The following is an 18,143-nucleotide window of genomic DNA, read 5'->3' as shown; positions in this document are numbered from 1 at the left end:
CAAATCTATTACCTGAAAAGTACCTTCATTTGTTTTATGACAAACTAGAAGTAAATTATGTAGCAATTTAACAGACCTTGTCGTTAATTTGAGTATTTTTGAGCTTTTATTTTTCCTAAATATGTTAATAAATTTGTAAAATGCATCTTATGATATAAACTTTCAATGTGTAAACTGCTACAAAAATTACACAGTGAAATACTATAATAGTCTGAAAATAATGAGCGAGCTTTAAAGTATTGATAACATTAAACAAAGAAAATATGAAAAATTTTGAATAATGAACAACAAATCATTTGCAGAACATTTATTGTAAAATTGCAGATATAATTTAATATGTATGTATATGCATATCTTATTTAATAAAAATTAAAAAGAAAACATGTAATATGTACAAGCTATAATTTATAAAAACATTGTGAAATCTTATTTAGTACACCTTTTACATTATACAGTTGAAGTTTGTAGCTCTTATTTTGATATTTTTTGAGCAGTTTGAGCATTGACATCATTTGAATTGCTGGCTATTTTGGTAATTTTCAGAATCAAATTTGCTCAGTGTTTAAAGGAATTTATGTTTTAAATAAATAAATGTAATTTCTAACATCTTAATGGAAATAAATACTTAGTAGACATTGATAGAATCGTCTAAAATTTCAAATAATTTAGAGAAAGGCCCGCTACGATAAGCTATCTCATAAGCTGTCTCGCCTGCTTCATTTTTTATGGTAGCATCTATGTAAGGATGCCACAACAATAATTCCAATGTACGCCTGCCTCCATTATTTGAAGCAGCCAGATGTAAAGGAGTTAGGCCACCTTTGGAAGTGGCATTTACATTTGCACCATTTTGGAGGAGAACCGAGGTGGCTTCGACGCTGTCCCACTTGCATGCACAATGTAATGGTTCCCAGTTGTCTTCTGTCTTTGCTGCTATGTTTGCTTTGTATGAAAGAAGAATCTGTGATATAAGAAATTAATCATTAATCAATAAACATTTTAGCTATTTTCAAAAATTATAAATTAACATAAAAAAGAGTTGTGTTTTAAGAACAAAAAGAAAACAAAAAAGAATAAGAAATAAAATAATAGTTTATCTGTAATTTGTCACAAGTGTTTAGCAGACAAAGTTTAAATAATTAAAAAATACAAAGTTGAATATGTACCTTAAAAATTGAAAGTACCATATTTCTCCACATGTATATCCAAGTATACTGTATGAGCATGCTTTTATAAGGGACAAAATCAGCACTATATTCTGCAAAGTATTTTTTCATTTTGACTTTTTATTTTTAATAATGGTTATCACAAAGATGTCATTGAACAGTAGTGAAATGCTCTTAATAAGTCAAAACAAGCTGTACACACAAGAGATATTATATGTGATATATGTTTGAGTTTCAAGAATGCAAAAACAAATTATTTTCACTAATAAAAATATGTTCTTACACGTTTGGAAATACAGTAGGATTCATCATCAAACACAATATGGACTGTTTATTTTGAAAGTGATGTAAGTCCATTTTTTCTTCTTTCGAAATATTTAAACATTTGCATTTTAGTTGATTCAAAAATATAAATAAAGTGTACTAAGTTTGACAATGTTTTTGACTTTAAAAATATGTAAGTTGATTGCGTAAAGACTTTTATGTGAATTTAACTAAACTTTCTTTTTTTTTTTTTTTTTTTAGAAGATCTTTTTCATGCCATATCAGATTTCTGATGTCGGCGACACCCAGCGCAGATTAGTAAGTAGTTAATAATACGACAAGGTGTTACTAGAGAAGGTTAGTACCCAGAGTGGTTTTTCGTGGACTTCTCTGCGGCGCGATGTTACGCGAGGGGAAAGAATGCCTTCCGGGAGGACTTTTATGGGGAACTGGCCTCCTATTTAGTCGTTATCGGCAAGGAGAAAACCCGGAAAACTCCAAGCAGCCAGCCTGTCCGATCGCGGCGCGAACCCACGACCGAACTCCCAGTGTTTAGGGTACGAAGACCGCTCGGCCACTGGTGAGCCNAATTTATCCAAACTAATATATTCTTTCTGGGCCATAAATGGACTTACACCACTTTCATAATTACTAAACTGTAAAATTCATTAAATTTCTATTATGTAAAACTCAATGTCACTTGAAACACATTGCGTTTTATTCTGATTTTGTTCATATATAATAACAAGAAATAAAATAGTATTGTTTATTCTGAACATTAAAAATATTTACTTATTGTTAAACTATTTTATGATAAATTTATCATTATTATGAGCTTACCATTAGACACTGCTTTTCATTTAGATTCATTACATGGATTTTTTTCTAGTCCATCAAATTGTACATTTGTTGGTAATATTTATAGTTTTACTCCTCTGTTGTAAGGGGCTGTCTTTAAATGATGTCCACACTGAAAGGAGGAAGGGGTTAAGACAACTCGGACAAGGGGGGTTGAGTATTAGTGGACATCCATTTATTTCATTAAATTTTATACAGTATGCATTTTATTATATTTATTTCAAAGTTTCTTGTATGTTTCATTTCTACTTATGGTATCTATCATTCATAAAGTAATGAAGGTTTTAACGGGGATAGAGTTATGTTGGACATCCATAGAGGAAAAGGGGTTACAAAAACTTGGACAAACTGAGACAAGAGGGGGAAGTAAAAATATCAAGAAAAATACACATGTAATTTATGGACAGCCCAAGTGCTTAGACTGTAGAAAATGAACTTACACCACTTTCAAAATCAATGGTTATGCAATATCATTTACCGATAAATTTTCAATTATACTGTATCGAATTAACAACAAAATAGCAATTATATTGTTATTTTGAAAGTGGTGTAAGTCCATTTTTCCAAAAATGGACTTACACCACTTTCAAAATAAATGGTCCATATATGAATATAACAATGAACCATAGCAAGCAAATATATTTTTGATTTTTAATAAGTTAATGTATAAATCTTTACCGTGTTTATTCAAGTACATGTAACCCCCCATATAACACGGGAGTTATGTTCCAAAAAATTGCCGTGTTATGCAAATCCGTGTTATATGAAACAAAGAACTAGTACAGAAAGGGGGGTTAGGTTCCAAAAATTAAAACATGCTATTATATTTTCATAATTAAGATAAATATCTTCATTAATGCATATTACTATACAGGTAACTCTCGTATAACATGGGAGTTATGTTCCAAAAAATTGCCGTGTTATGCGAATCCGTGTTATATGAAACAAAGAACTAGTACGAAAATGGGGGTTAGGTTCCAAAAATTAAAACATGCTATTATATTTTCATAATTAAAATAAATATCGTTATTAAAATTTTCTTAAGTGATGCATATTAATATAAATTGAACAATGTTTTCTTTGTCATCACAAAGCACTATTAACTGAGGGAGTTTTCTTTTTGGCAAGATATCCTTATCCTCTGAGCATTTATCTGCATTATCTTCATGTCCATGCTCTACCTTTTGCAAAAAAATGTTATTTTAGATTGCTTGCTTTTAGTTAAAAGATCTTTATAAATTTCCTTATATGGTGCTAAGCACTTAAGAATAAAGCAAGTATGGAATAAGAGAAAAACATCTGGCAACACAAAATCAGAAGCATCGAGATCTGGCAACACAAACAAGTTTTGAGAAGGACCACATGTATTGACAGAAGGCAGGAAAAGAAAATTTACATACATAAGTACTAATAGTTGATGAAAATTATTATTTTCGTGAACTATTAGTACTTAGGTATTGAAAATTTATTACATTTCATGTTGTATGAGGGTTTTACTCAATTCTCAAACCGTGTTAGAGTGAATCTGTGCTATAGAAGTGCCGTGTTATACAGGGGTTACCTGTATATTAAACTAATCAGCATATGCCACAATATACATTGCATGACTCAATCTGAAGAAATTAATTGAAGATTTGACTATTATATTAAGAAGATATGTTACCTGGGTATACAACTCATATAATAGAAAACAGTTAAAAATGAATAATGTGTAGAAAGAAGTATATTTTCTCAATAGCTTCATTACTTTATTGGAGATAATAATTAGATGGAATTAGCAAGGATGGCTTTGCTTGGGAAAATGATATATTAAGGATTGTTTTGAGTTATTTTTATCAATCTCAGGATTATAAGTTGAAATATGCCTTTATCCTGTGATTCCGGGATTTCCCAGAATTATAGTTTTTATATATGTTAAGGAATTATACCACTTGAGCATTGGCATTTAATGCTAAAAATGAGATAAAAAAATCCATTTCTATGTTTGACCATTTAGTAAATGAAATAAAGTTTACATGACTCTGTAAACTTTTTCATGTTTGTTTTCTTTTACTAACTTACTAAAAAGGACCACTTTAAAAATGCAGAGAGATCATCTTTTTATACATTTGTAAACTTTTTTCAACTATGTATGAACAAAAACAAAATGTGAAAAATAGAGGTTCATAACAAAATTTATTTTAAATTTTAATAAGAATATAAAAAATTAATAACAGGTTGATAGTGATTTAGATTAGTTCAATTTGTAAATTTAATTACAGGATTTAATTATATCAAACTTTGTTATGGGAGATTTGATATGGGAAGTAACAAGTTACACAGTAGATACATAAAGAAAGAAACACTAGATTACAGCAGTCAGACACACTGAATGCCAAAATCAGAAGAATCATCAAACAGCAGAGATTTATGGCTTTCCCCATTGGCTCATCTGCAACCTGTCCAATAATATAAGGGCCTGGCTTTTCCATACTAGAGAACACATGTACTGGAGACAACTGGACAGTTAATCTCAACATTACAGGAGTACAGACAGCTAGGATCCTATCTAAACAATTCAGAATTAAAAAGGTCAACATATCAACATCAAGCTACTCACTACATCATAAAGCATGACAGTCTTTTTCTAAAGAACACCAAAGTGTATACAAGGTTCTGGTCAAAGATGGCAGAAACATGATCTATATTACATAGGAAGCATTTGCTGAAAGAATGCCAAGATGATTTGAGGAACGGACGGGTAATGACAGCTCTGGCCAATCACATTTTTAATCCTATAATATGCTTCTTGTCTAGTCTTGATATATACTTGTGAGCACTAAGTTAGCCTCTTTATTCCTACACTTATTACATCATCACTGGACACAAGATTGGCCTTAGAAAATAAAGTGATTTTCTAAGGCCGATCTTGTGTCCAGTGATGGTGTAATAAGTCTAGGAATAAAGAGGCCAACATAGTGCTCACAAGTATATATATTTTTAATCAATCAACCAACAGTCAACTTCCTGCTGGGAGGAAGCAGAGATTATTCCAACAGATACAAAATTTTTCCCTTTGAAAATGGCTGAAGAACTGGACATGATTTTTGCTAAATAAATGGAGGAAGCAATAAATTAGATGTAGGTATGGTTGCTTTCATCACTTCACTTGTGTTTTCAGACATAAATGCTTCTCTGTAATGAACTTAACTCAATTTTTAAGTCATCAAAAATAAATAAATAAAAAATACTATCATCCTGTCCAGACTTTGATAAGAGGTCAAAAAATGATAAGGATACTTTAGACTAAAACATTTCAAAACTGTCATAATCTATTTGTTTCATAGTTTCTTTTTCTGTATTTTATAATATTTTATTCTCTCATTGCTTTTATCACTGTGTTAATCATTTAGTTTGTATACTTGATGTTTACATGTTAAAACCATTAATTTTACACATAGTTATTTAAATCAAAAAGTTCTGATTTATTTAAAATTGTTCACATATTTGAACTTCCTAAAGATGCTCAATGAAAATACAATGTTCTTGTTCAAATTTCCTTTTTTCAGCTCCTCTACTTAGTTAGGTTAGGTTCCCCAGGTTTTGTTGTAAGTCAAAAACTAACTTATAAATTACATTTGTACATAGAATAAGCACTTATTATTAATGTTTGATCCTTCAATGCACTTAACAGAACACAGAATTACACTTGTTTACTTGCTCACTGCTGCTTAGTAGCAGTAGTGAGCAAGTAAACAAGAATTAGGGCTGTTTCACACTATGACTGGACCGATTGGTCCGACCCGTCCAATCCTACAATCAGACAGACTAGTTGTAGGAAGCATTCACATTGACTACGAATATATGTCGGTGACCGATTTGTAAGGACCAATCAGAATGGGTGTTAGAAATTGTTAAGTTTTTCTAATTTTTAAAAATATTTTTGTAATCTACTTGGTTAAACTTTGTGGAAATTATCTTACTTCATTTATAAATTCTTCCGAAAAGTCTAAATACTGTAATACAATCTTTTCTCATTACGTCGATAATATTTTTTAATATATATATTAAAGTCATTTGTGTTCCCATATAAAATTTAAGCAGTTATGAAAGAAATAAGGTACAAGAGAAAATTTAAATAAATTAGAAATATATATAATGTAAAGAGTTTGAGTGATTCGATAGTTTTCATATAGAAATAGTAACATTATGTTATGCAAAGTCTGGTTGGTTGTAGTTTCGAAGCTCTCATTGGCTGTAGCTCACCAACTACTCCGACTCAATTACAAATATTTAACTTTTTAAATCTATCTGACTGGAATGACCAGTCAGTTGGCTGACTGCTGTTGCCATGGCAATACGACTTGGAGTTGGACCAGTCAGTCATAGTGTGAAATAGCCCTTATTCTGTGTTCTATTCAAGCAAGTAAACAAGTGTTCCAAACATATTTTTTCACCAAACACACTTAGTTTTATAATGTCCAGCTTAATTTCAATGGTAATAAAATGACACTTCTTGCATTTATCTCCACTGCTAGATTTAGTATTATACACATTTTTGAAGTACTAATCATAACAGTTTACAAAAGTTACAAATACTGGCAAAAAATCCATTACTCCAATGTTGTACCAATCTCAACACTACTTCATGGAACCTCAGAATTGCACAAAAACAAAAAATGATGATATGCAAAAGAAAGCCCACATTAATTCTTTATTATTGGTCAAAGATTGACTTTAACATCACCCCATAAGCAGCAAGAGAACTTCAAAATTGCATGAGATTTTAAATATATGGTGAAATTAAATTATTATTTCAGCAACCTAAATAGTGCTGTTTTTACCCAAACTTATCACAATGACTTTTGTGTGTTATAACTTTCTCTTTTTATTCTTTTTAAGTACCTTTAACAAAATGCATTTTGGACTCATATAGTCCCTCTTCAGTTGTTATACAGTTGTTACATATTAACATTTGATGTATGGTCAAATTGTTCATAAGCCTGAAAGTTTGTAAGTTGAATGTTTTTAAGTAGGGAAACACCTACATTTGGGATTGATGATGGAACATACTGATCTTGAAAAGACATTTTTCCAATAAAGTTTTGACTCCTAAAACTTTGTAATGCTGTTTTTTTCTTTTTTTTTTCTTCTGATAGGTATTAATTTGCTCATAAAATATTATTTTATTTTGCATGCTAATGTGTAATAATTTTCAGGGAATTTTTGGCCCTGAAAATATTTTGCACCCCTGTATGTTGGTTATTGATTTTTTGAATTCGGAAGTCAAAAAGATAATGTTCAATTAAAACCAATTTAATAATTAACACATAATTTAGCTAATTAATTATCAAACTTACAATCTAGCATTTATAAGAAAAAATATACAGGTATCCTTCATACAACATGGTTTGAAAATTGGGGGTTATCCTTGTGCAACACGGTTCCCAGTTTCACTCTAACATGGTTTGAGGATTTGAGAAATCCTCTGTACAAAATTTCAAAACTTTTAAGTACAAACTCTGTTATTCTATATTTTTTTTTATTCAAGTAAACATGCATGCATGATGTCTGAAAGTTACTCATGGATTTTAGAATATTGAAATTTTCAATTTGTTTTATGCCTTTTGTCAGTTTTACTTTAATGAAAAATGACAGTGCAATTTATTTCTTCCTTGTCCTAGCTTTCTTATCAACTGGGTAGCATTGTTGCTTTCAGACTTTAGTCCTTAAGACCGTCACTGTGTTTTGTTTTCATACATTAATCTTCATATTTAGTAAAGTTTATTTAAACATTTTTAGATAAGTGTTATTAAACTGTTTTTTAACTCTAGGTAAGTAATTATTCATAAAAATGAGAAACAAATGAAATACAGCAATGTCTTGGTACTAAACAACTCCATATTTGAATACAAATTCTGGAAACTAAATTGCTCAGTCCTCAATTGAGCAAACATGAACTGCTAGAACAAATTTTCAATTAATAACATATTTTTATTTTGTTTAAACAATTAATAACATACATAAAAAAATTTTATGGCAAAAATATAAAAAATGAAGACGTTGCTGATATTTCTGATCAAGATGAACAAAAAAAGCACAGAAGATTATGATAGTTTGTAAAAAAACACCCTTGCTTAACTAAAATTAATATTAACATATTATACAGTACTTTTAATTGTGATCGTTAGTTAATTATTGATAGGAAATAAATTATTGATTGCTTTAATAATCATCTTTTTCATTACTAAGAGAAATAAGACTATACTTTTGTTAACTTCTGGAACCTAACTCTATGTTTTGCAGTAGTCCTTTGTTTTGCTATACAAAACAAAGGACTTCGCAAAACATGATTCACAACACAGTACTTTTTCGGAACATCACTACTGTGTTATACAAAGGATACCTATATATTTTAAAATATTAAAAAATTACCCTTATAACTTCTACATTATTATTATAACATGCTCTATGTAAAGGAGTATATGAATCTTCATCTTTAACATTAACCAGATTTGGATCATTTTCCAGCAAAGCTCTTAACACCTCCACTTCATTATTTTCTGCAGCTTGTAGAACATCTTTCTCAGGATCACCTAATATTAAGAATTAAAAATTATAAGATTCTTCAAAAGAGCATAACCTTTAATTTTTAACATTAGATTGCTCAGAATATTTATTTGTAAGTGATTATCAGAACTTCATGTATTTTCATGTAAAATCATATCTTATTGTTAGTTCTGTTTATGTAACTATAATGGCTGTGTGTGTACAATTGTCACTTAATATATCAAATTTTGTTAATTCAAATCTTATTTTTGTTCCAATAAAACTGTCATAACTCAATACACTTTGTGTATTTATAAGTCAAAATGGTTTCAAGGGCATATTTTGCTAGCTCAAACTCTACAGTTCTGGTAAACTTATTTTTAATATACATAGAAAACAAAATTATACCAATAATCAAATGATTGAGCCAGATTAATTATCAGGCTAATTATTAAAATTTAATACCAAATGGAGCAATAATCACTTACCTTAAGTCCAAATTACATAATATCTACACTATAATTAATTGGTCAAGTTCTTGCCTAATAGTTATTCATTTGAATTTATTTCATGTATAATATTGTATGCTTTCTATTATACTCTCAAAGTGACACCCCACATTAATTAAAACAAACTTGAAATAAAAACAAACATTTAAGTCTGTACTCTTGATGATATGCATAAAATGACTTGACATGTTAGTAAATTTACAAAGCAACAGCATAAAAGTTAAGAAAAAATGTTTCATGCCTAAAGTAACTTTATTTTTAAACATAAATTGGCCAATCAAATTTTATAGATAGGTTCTCTATTTAAATTGTTTTTTAAACAGACTTTCCAGAAGTGGCATGGAACAAGCTATTTTTGAAACAATCAAGTCAAATCAGACATTATCAAGCAGAAAGCAATGAATCACTAATGTCAAACACATAAAAAACTTCTTTAATTAATGATGTGAATATTTTGTATATGTATGTACTGTACCTAAGAAATAATAAAACTATAATATATAAGGACCTTGAATAAGTTCTCGCTGTTTTTTTGTGAAAATTAACACTTTATTTAAAAAAAGTCGTAATAAACACGTCACTGAAAGTATTGTCCGTCACTAGCCACTACTTTCTCCTATCATTCTAGCAGCATTTGAATTCCATGTCGGAAAAACAACACGTTTTTTGAGGCTATCCAAGAATCAACCCATTTTTTGGCATCTTCATAAGAACGAAAGTGCTGCTCAGCCAGGCCACGTGACATCGATCAGAACAAGTGATAATCGGAAGGGGCGATGTCTGGTGAATATGGCGGGTGGGGTAGGACTTCCCATTTAAGCGTTTCCAAGTACGTTTTCACCGGTTGTGCAACATGTGGCCGAGCATTGTCATGTTGCAAAATCACTTTGTCGTGTCTCTGCTCATATAGCGGCCGTTTTTCCTTCAATGCTTGGCTCAAACGCATCAATTGTAGTCGATAGCGATCTCCCGTGATAGTTTCGTTTGGTTTGAGCAGCTCGTAATAAACTACACCTAGCTGATCCCACCAAATGCAGAGCAGAAGCTTCGAACCATGGATATTCGGCCTTGCTGACGATGTTGATGCATGACCGGGCTTACCCCACGATTTTCTACGCTTAGGGTTATCGTAGTGTATCCATTTTTCGTCACCTGTCACGATACGATGCAGAAAACCTTTCCTTTTCTGCCGTTGAAGCAGCTGTTCACATGTGAAAAGACGCCGTTCGACATCTCTCGGCTTCAACTCGTACGGCACCCAATGTCCTTGCTTTTGAATCATTCCTAATCCTTTTAAACGTTTCGAAACTGTTGTGTGATCAACTCCTAATGATTCTGCAAGTTCAGCTAGCGTCTGACATGAGTCTTCATGAAGTAATGCCTCTAATTCCTTGTCTTCAAACTTTTTTGGTGCACCAGATCGTTCTTTATCTTCAACATCAAAATCATTATTTTTGAAGCGTCTAAACCAATCTCTGCATGTTGTTTCCGACAGAGCATGGTCGCCGTAAGTCTCAACAAGAATTCTGTGTGCTTCAGCTGCAGATTTTTTTTGAATAAAATAGTGCAATAAAATTCCCCGCAAATACTCTTTTTTTAGCACGAAACTAGACATGTTTAACACAATGAAAAAATAAGTTGTTTACACTTTGGTGAAATGACCTATACTGAATTTCAAGGTCGCTTATTGTACTTCCTTACAGATGTGTCACCATCTAAAAATAAACACACGTGGTTCTGGTAACACCATCTGTTGGAAAACAGCGAGAACTTATTCAAGGTCCTTATATTTAATCTAATAGTATTATTTGCATCATAATATTTATGATCTCATTTAAAGTAATTTACATAACTGAAATTTTAACACAAAAATGTTTTTCCTCTCTTTCACTTTGAGTTAACAAGAGTCAACTGCATATGGAAAACATGGTTAGTCTTAAAAAATAATGTGGCTCTAATGGACTATCATCTTATTTTTCATATTTGTCAGTATCAATATCATATGATGATTAAAAACGTGTATATTTCTAGTCCTTGAAATATATAACAGTATACCATACTTGAATGATGAACAAAAAAGGAAAAACTACTAAACTTCATAAATCAACAAAAAACTTGGACTATGACAGAATTTTATTGCATTTTTCATAACGTTAAATTTACTTCTATAAAACAATATAAAAATGAGAACTGGAGTAGATAAAATTCAAACAACAGTAAAAAAAGGATAAAAATACATTGAATTTAGCTTAGAAAAATTGTATTTGAATGAAGGTAAGTGTAAACATCAGCATTTCTATTACTACAGATAAAAATTTTCAACATTTCTATAACTATAGATAAAAGTTTTTAATTTATATTCTAAATTATTTTGTGATAAAACATTTTTTGAAAATAAAAATTATGAAGATATACAATTCACACCGGAACTAAATATAAAGTATTGAAAAAAAATAGAGAAAATCTGAATAATTTTAAACAAAACTTTTTTATAAATGTGTTTTCTTCAAACATTCCTAGTTTTCTGGATTAATTTTGGGAAAAGAAACACGAGTGAGTTGTAGACAATGGTAATGGAGTGTATCTGAAAAGTTAGTTACTACATTAAATCAGTACAGTTCCACATATGCTCCAGGCATTGCAAGTATGATATCCAATTTTGGTCCATGTCTGAGCAAACATGTTAGAAGAATGCCATCTGTGATTCTTCTACATGAGACTCTCATATCTGGCACTTTTGTGGCATATACATGATCCTTGACATGCCCACAAAGAGAAAAGTTCAAAAACATTATGTCAGGTGATCAGGCAGACCCTGATCACCTGACATAATGGGGCCTCAGCAATCTAGATCATGCAGCATTAGAGGTCCAGATCACCAACACATTTTATTCAGATACTGAACAAATGGATTTTAAAGAACATTTTGTTCTACTGTTTACTGTCCTGAGTTTTATTCTGTATTTATAATAAATAAAATCAATTATTTCAATAAAATTTTCATTAGAGATAGGAATTAATGCCTTTAATAAGTAATGTTTTTTAAAAGTTTTTATACAAGTATTATTCTTAAAACTTAATATTAAATCTAACATCTAATTAAAGATGATATAGAAGAAATGTATAAGATATTGTAACAATTTTAGTTTCTTCTGTTTCTCTCTCTCTCTCTTTTTTTTTTTTTTAACAGAGCCATGCAATCAATATAGCAATTGGCAGCACAAACTCAGCTTTTACTGAAGGATCCAGATCAGAATTTAAGAAACTTTTCATAGATAATCTGATCTGAATACATAGCTCATTCCTCACCACAGATCAAACTAGTGAAATGGATAAAACTGTTTGTTGGGATAAAGCAATGCAACACGAGTACAATTTGCTAAGGAAACATCTCAGGTACATACAGTTGCCAACTATTCAGGATTTCAGCTATTCTTAAAAAATTATTCTGAAAATAAAAACTGTTCAGAAATGTTTTGAAAAATTAATAGAGTTGTGTTTATTTTTAGCTTGTCCCTAGGGATGTTTTGATACCACAAAAGTATCGATATTAGTATCATGAGTAGTTTTAAAGTAACTATACCAGTATCGGTCTTAAAGTATCAATACTGGCCAGTATTGGCATCGAGTATTGAAACTGGAAATCTTGCCGGCTTTCACGTTCAATCTGTCATGCTGCCTTCTAGTTGTTTTCACTGCTGAGAAGGCACCTCTATCCTTACTTTTTATACCATTTTTTATGGTGTTCTTTAGACAATACATTCCAAAGAATACCATGTGTAAAAAAAGTCACATAAAAAAGTACAGTACATGCATTCTGTAGAAAAATATTTGATAGGATCCACAACTTCAACAGAACAAAAAAAATAAGCCCTTTACAAAAGAAGCATGAGCTTTTTCATTCTAACATCATTTATCATTACCATTATTTGCACATAAATACAGTGATACCTTGGTTTTTGTCGATAATTTATCCAAAAACAATTGGTGAAATCTGAAACCAACAAAAACCAAGGCAATTATTTCCATATGAATCAATGTAAATCAAATTAATTTGTTCTAGACAATCCAAAATACAATTTATAGAGAATAAATATAGTGTTTAATAGTAAAAACAATAAGAAATTAATATAAAAGATTAATATGATGGCCTCCAAAACAGATCGCCATATAACTTTTTGATTGATCCAAATTAATAATAACTGTTCGGCATCTTCAATTCTTTGCAATTTCTATTTTGTTAGCACATTTACGCCATGTATGGAAAGTCATCATCCACAATGTAACTTATTGTGGATGATGACTTTCCATACATGCGACCGATTTCAGCAATCTTAATGGCGCTCTCATATTTTTGAATAGTTACCTTCAAATCAATCATGTTCCTGGACTTCTTTGAAGGGCTACTGGCTTTGGAAACTTTTATCATTTTCACGATGAAGCTAGAAGGAATGGAAAGCAATAGAATTGTTTGGATAGACATGTGGGGTAATGATCACACAATGCCACACTAAGCATGAAAACATGTGGGTCACCCTTTGTTTTTGCAAAATTAGCAGTGAGGTCACATAGGCACACTGACAAAATCCAAGACAAATTTTTTGTGGAAAAAAATCGATGAAAACCAAGGTATTACTGTATAGTAAACACAAGGTAGCATAGAAAACATAAAATTGACATACAGCATTCTCTGATGTACATATAGAACTGTACTGTGCTTAAAAAAAAAATTAACTATTGATTTCAACAATTTTAATGAAAAGTTAAATTTAAAAATTTTCAAATTAGTTTTCTTTTGTTATTTCATCCATGTTATTTCAAAATCATGTAAAAATGGGCAGCATAAAAAGGGATAGGTGTAATGTACTCATTACAATGAAGGCAGAATGGGCCCCAGAGCAGCAATTAATGTTTTGTTGCTTACTGCATGAAATTGAATCCCAGCTACTGCTTCAGAAGTCAGTGTGTCAGTCAGTACTTCAGTTTACATTCATATGATGTCTTATGTACACAAAAAAGCCCCGGATCTACAATTCAGGAAATTTGACTTTATACAGGATAGGGGTGGATAAGAAATCATTGGGAAAGAGGTAAAACAGTGTCATTGTAAGTTCTTTATTACTGTATGTTCAAATTTTACAAATGTCAGTGCAAACAAGTATATATAAATTGTAGCTCATTTTAAACGTCACTGAAAGTCCAAGTTGATTAACAAACAAAAGAACTGCATAATGTTTAACTAAATATTTATTTATAAATAGTAATCTGAACTGTAAACACATACAGATTTTGGAAATGAAATTTGATGTAATACATTCATTGATTTTTGGTCATTAATACTTTCTATATAAATTATGTACCTCAAAGCTTGTTACCAGTGTGCAATTGACTTCAAAAACTGGAAAAATAAAATTTCACAAACGTTTTCGAACCTTTAACGGTTCTTCTTCAGACAGCAATGAATTTTCGTTAGAATGTCATTAAATATAAAAATTTAATGACATTCTAACGGAAATTTGTCACCATCTGAAGTTTGTGAAATTTTACTTTTTCATTTTTTGAAGTCAATTGCACACTGGTAACAGGCTTCAAGGTGTTGTACATAATTGATATTTCCAGTGTTGGATAAAGTAAAGTTACTTTCCATATAAGTTTAACTTAACTGAAAATAGTGTAAAATTCCATTTTGGTTCCTGATTCGGCTGCAAAATTCAGTTTTGGTCAGATCTTACCTGTCTGTGAAAATGTAATGATACCAGATCTGATACCCAAAGTAAAGTATTGATATTGGTATCAGACCAAAAGTATCAAGTGCAAAAAGTACTCAGTATCAAAGGAAAGTATCAATACAGTATCAGCAGTATCAAAAAATCCCAATTTGTCCCTTTGTCATAAGAAGTTGTCACCCCTAATTGTAATCCAAATTATTTTCAATACTTTCAATATTTTTTTGGGGTTTTCTACCTATAGATACTAAGAGAACATGTTTAATCATACCCATCATGGGTTTGGCTTGGCCCAGAATGGGAATGACAGGATGGTAAAGAATGGGCCTAACATATCTGAAACAGACTGCCATGAAAAAATTTCTGGGGCTGCTTATCCAGATTTGATTCAGGGTTCCCAGAGTGGTAGACTAATGTCTTAACTGCCTCATCATCATCATCATCATCAGAATTAATCATCAAGGAAAGGAAAAAATGTTTGCTTGTAGTTTTCTTTTGCTCATCACTTGTTTCAAGTCAGTGTTTTTCACACTATGTTTGGAATTTGTTACTCTGAAAGTTGATAATCCTGATCCCAGGAAGACTATGGAAAATTGGCCCCTATTTAGGAGTTAAACATGTGAAGAAGCCTGATATGGCCAGCCTGTTGGTCAGGTTTAAACCCAAAATCAACTACCAGTGTTTATTGGTTTATACACTCAGCCACTAGTGGGCTTAGGCAAAACTGAAACCAACTGTATAGTCCATAACACTGGTGTCTTACATCTGCAAATCAATCATTTACTTCTGCTTTATTTTCAAATTCCAGACTTTTGATGCAATTATGTTAATCTTAAATGTTTAAGATTAATCCTTATATTTTTTAGAATTTTAATATAAAATTCTAATAAATTTAAGGATTAATCTTAAACATTTTGGATCCTTGCAAATATGAAAATTGATATATATTAAATTTTATAAAAATATTGACAAAATACACACATATTTTTATATTATTAATCTTACCAGATTCTATCATCACATTTTCAACGTTTTTACCATCTATATCTAAATTCCCAATTTCATCCACAAGTATCTCTTCACTATCATCATCTGACATTCTGATTACTGGAAACAAATGAAATGGTTATAGTTATTTAGACATAGCCATTGTATATTGAAATCGATCAATATGCATTTAAAATAAATAATGAAATGAGTAAATTCTAGAGAAAATAAATATAAATGTGTTTTATAGATCCAACTTATCGCTTTTGCACGCTTCCAAACGAGAAGAGAGAGCTTTCAAACATAATCTCTTTTTCGCCCTCTAGTGGACAAAAATATACCGATCGTTGCTAAATTCAGCAATGCTGCAGAAACTTGAAGAGAAATTGTTGCTGCGTGTCCGGGCAGCCTCGGAAGACGCTTTCTTCGTTTTATCAAAATGGCTGCTTTCATGGATGGACGCGTGAAAATTTATAATTTTTGATAATGTTACTTTTCAGTCTGTTAAATAATAAAAACAAATACATAAGAATTTAAACATTTGTTAGATGACTGCTCTTGTTACGCTTAATCGAGTATTAAAATACTTTTGCATCCTAGTTAAATGTCATTATCTTTAGTGGATAAACACTGGCAAAAGAGTACATTTACATCTATTAACATTAAATAACTCGTCGAACAGTGAGATTATAACTAATTGTACAGATGCCATATTTCGTCATCGCTGTGTTAAATTGTGAAACTATACGGGATTGTAAAGCACAATTAAAACTAGTTACGTAACGCTTTATCAGCGTATAGTCGGTGCGAGGCTGCTCGCATCTTCATTTTCTAGATTATGAGGTAAAAAAGAGAGAATCATTCGTTCTCAACAATATATTTGATTTCTGTTGTATAATTTAAAGGTACAAATATAAGGTCAGGATAAGCCATTAATTAATTGCTATGCCAACGTATCATGAAATTCTGTTTTTCACTATGGGCCTTGGCGTCACTCAGCTTCGCCTCGCTCCGACAATAATCTTAATGCAACTCAATTAATTAACTACTTACATGTCTACTTTACAGATAAACTTACTTTCTGCTCACAACAATGGCAATCTTGAAACGTAAATAGTTGAAAAATGTCCCAAATAATGCTTGCGTCCTGAGTATGGCCACTTGACTGTATATAATAAACAATTACAATTTTATAACAAAGCAATTTTCTGTAAAGCAACTGTCTAATTTAAAGCAATCTTTAAAACCTTGTATGACTAACACTTTCCTGGATATATGCGATGATCCGGTCAGGCATGAAAGCATGGTTACCGTGTGCTGTGACAAGATTTGCCCACAGATATTACAATACAGTTCGGCCATCTATGAGTGTAAAAGATCTGGAGCGGCGCGCCGCTCCGAATCTTTCATACTCATAGATGCCGAAGTTGGCGTCCCATCTGATCCCATAAATTACTTATAATCTGGAGACATCCCTGGTCCTCCAGAGCGGTAAGCTGCCACCTTGCCCGGGCATCCTGTGTCTGCCTGCCTATATTGAGATAAATTTTTAGTTTAAAGTAATTTATATTCATTGCTGCACTAAAAATATAGAAACGTCAAGAAATGAACACAAATTTTAATTCATTAGCCACGAAAATTTTCAGAAATTTAAAGTTTTTCTTCTAGAAATATTGAGAACAACGCAAAATAATCAGTTCTATAGGATACGACTAAAAGAGAACTTCAACAATTTCATGTTTCAATATTTTAACAATCATATAGACTTGTAGAAAAGGGCTGGCAGAATTACAATTTAATAAAAAAGTAAAATACATCACAAATGGATACGAGTCCAATTTTGCTTGCCATGTCCAATCACCAGGAACAACTATTTCCATTGCAGAGACAACCTTTCTTTAGAGGCTATGCCTCTGCACAAATATGTAAAACAGTTTAAAATGTCCACAGGTGACAATCCCAACACAATTAAAAATATAATATTTCTTGTAGAAAAGGGCTGGTAGAATTACAATTTAATAAAAAGTAAAATACATCACAAATGGATACGAGTCCAATTTTGCTTGCCATGTCCAATCACCAGGAACAACTATTTCCATTGCAGA

At 31.1% G+C, this 18,143-nt stretch overlaps 1 protein-coding gene across 3 annotated transcripts in view; it reads right to left on the bottom strand.

Moving 5' to 3' along the window:
- Positions 1-303: 303 nt before the first annotated feature.
- Positions 304-18,143, bottom strand: part of LOC111621553 (ankyrin repeat domain-containing protein 49-like) — a 24,276-nt gene continuing 6,436 nt past the window's right edge. Inside the window, exons 3-7 of one of the 3 annotated variants that reach the window (XM_023363725.1) lie at positions 17,286-17,569; positions 17,117-17,203; positions 16,057-16,158; positions 8,703-8,863; positions 304-961 (exon numbers count right to left, since the gene is read on the bottom strand). In XM_023363725.1, coding sequence (XP_023219493.1) covers positions 626-961; positions 8,703-8,863; positions 16,057-16,150 — 591 coding nt within the window. In that variant the 5' untranslated portion in view covers positions 16,151-16,158; positions 17,117-17,203; positions 17,286-17,569 and the 3' untranslated portion in view covers positions 304-625. Of the gene's footprint in view, positions 962-8,702; positions 8,864-16,056; positions 16,707-17,116; positions 17,204-17,285; positions 17,570-18,143 lie in introns of those variants that run through there. The other 2 variants (XM_023363722.1, XM_023363721.1) reach the window with 2 other exon arrangements.

Source organism: Centruroides sculpturatus, unplaced genomic scaffold (assembly GCF_000671375.1).
Source record: "Centruroides sculpturatus isolate CEXI.00-Female unplaced genomic scaffold, Cexi_2.0 scaffold299, whole genome shotgun sequence".
Classification (NCBI taxonomy): domain Eukaryota; kingdom Metazoa; phylum Arthropoda; class Arachnida; order Scorpiones; family Buthidae; genus Centruroides; species Centruroides sculpturatus.
This window is presented reverse-complemented; position numbering and strand designations above follow the sequence as displayed.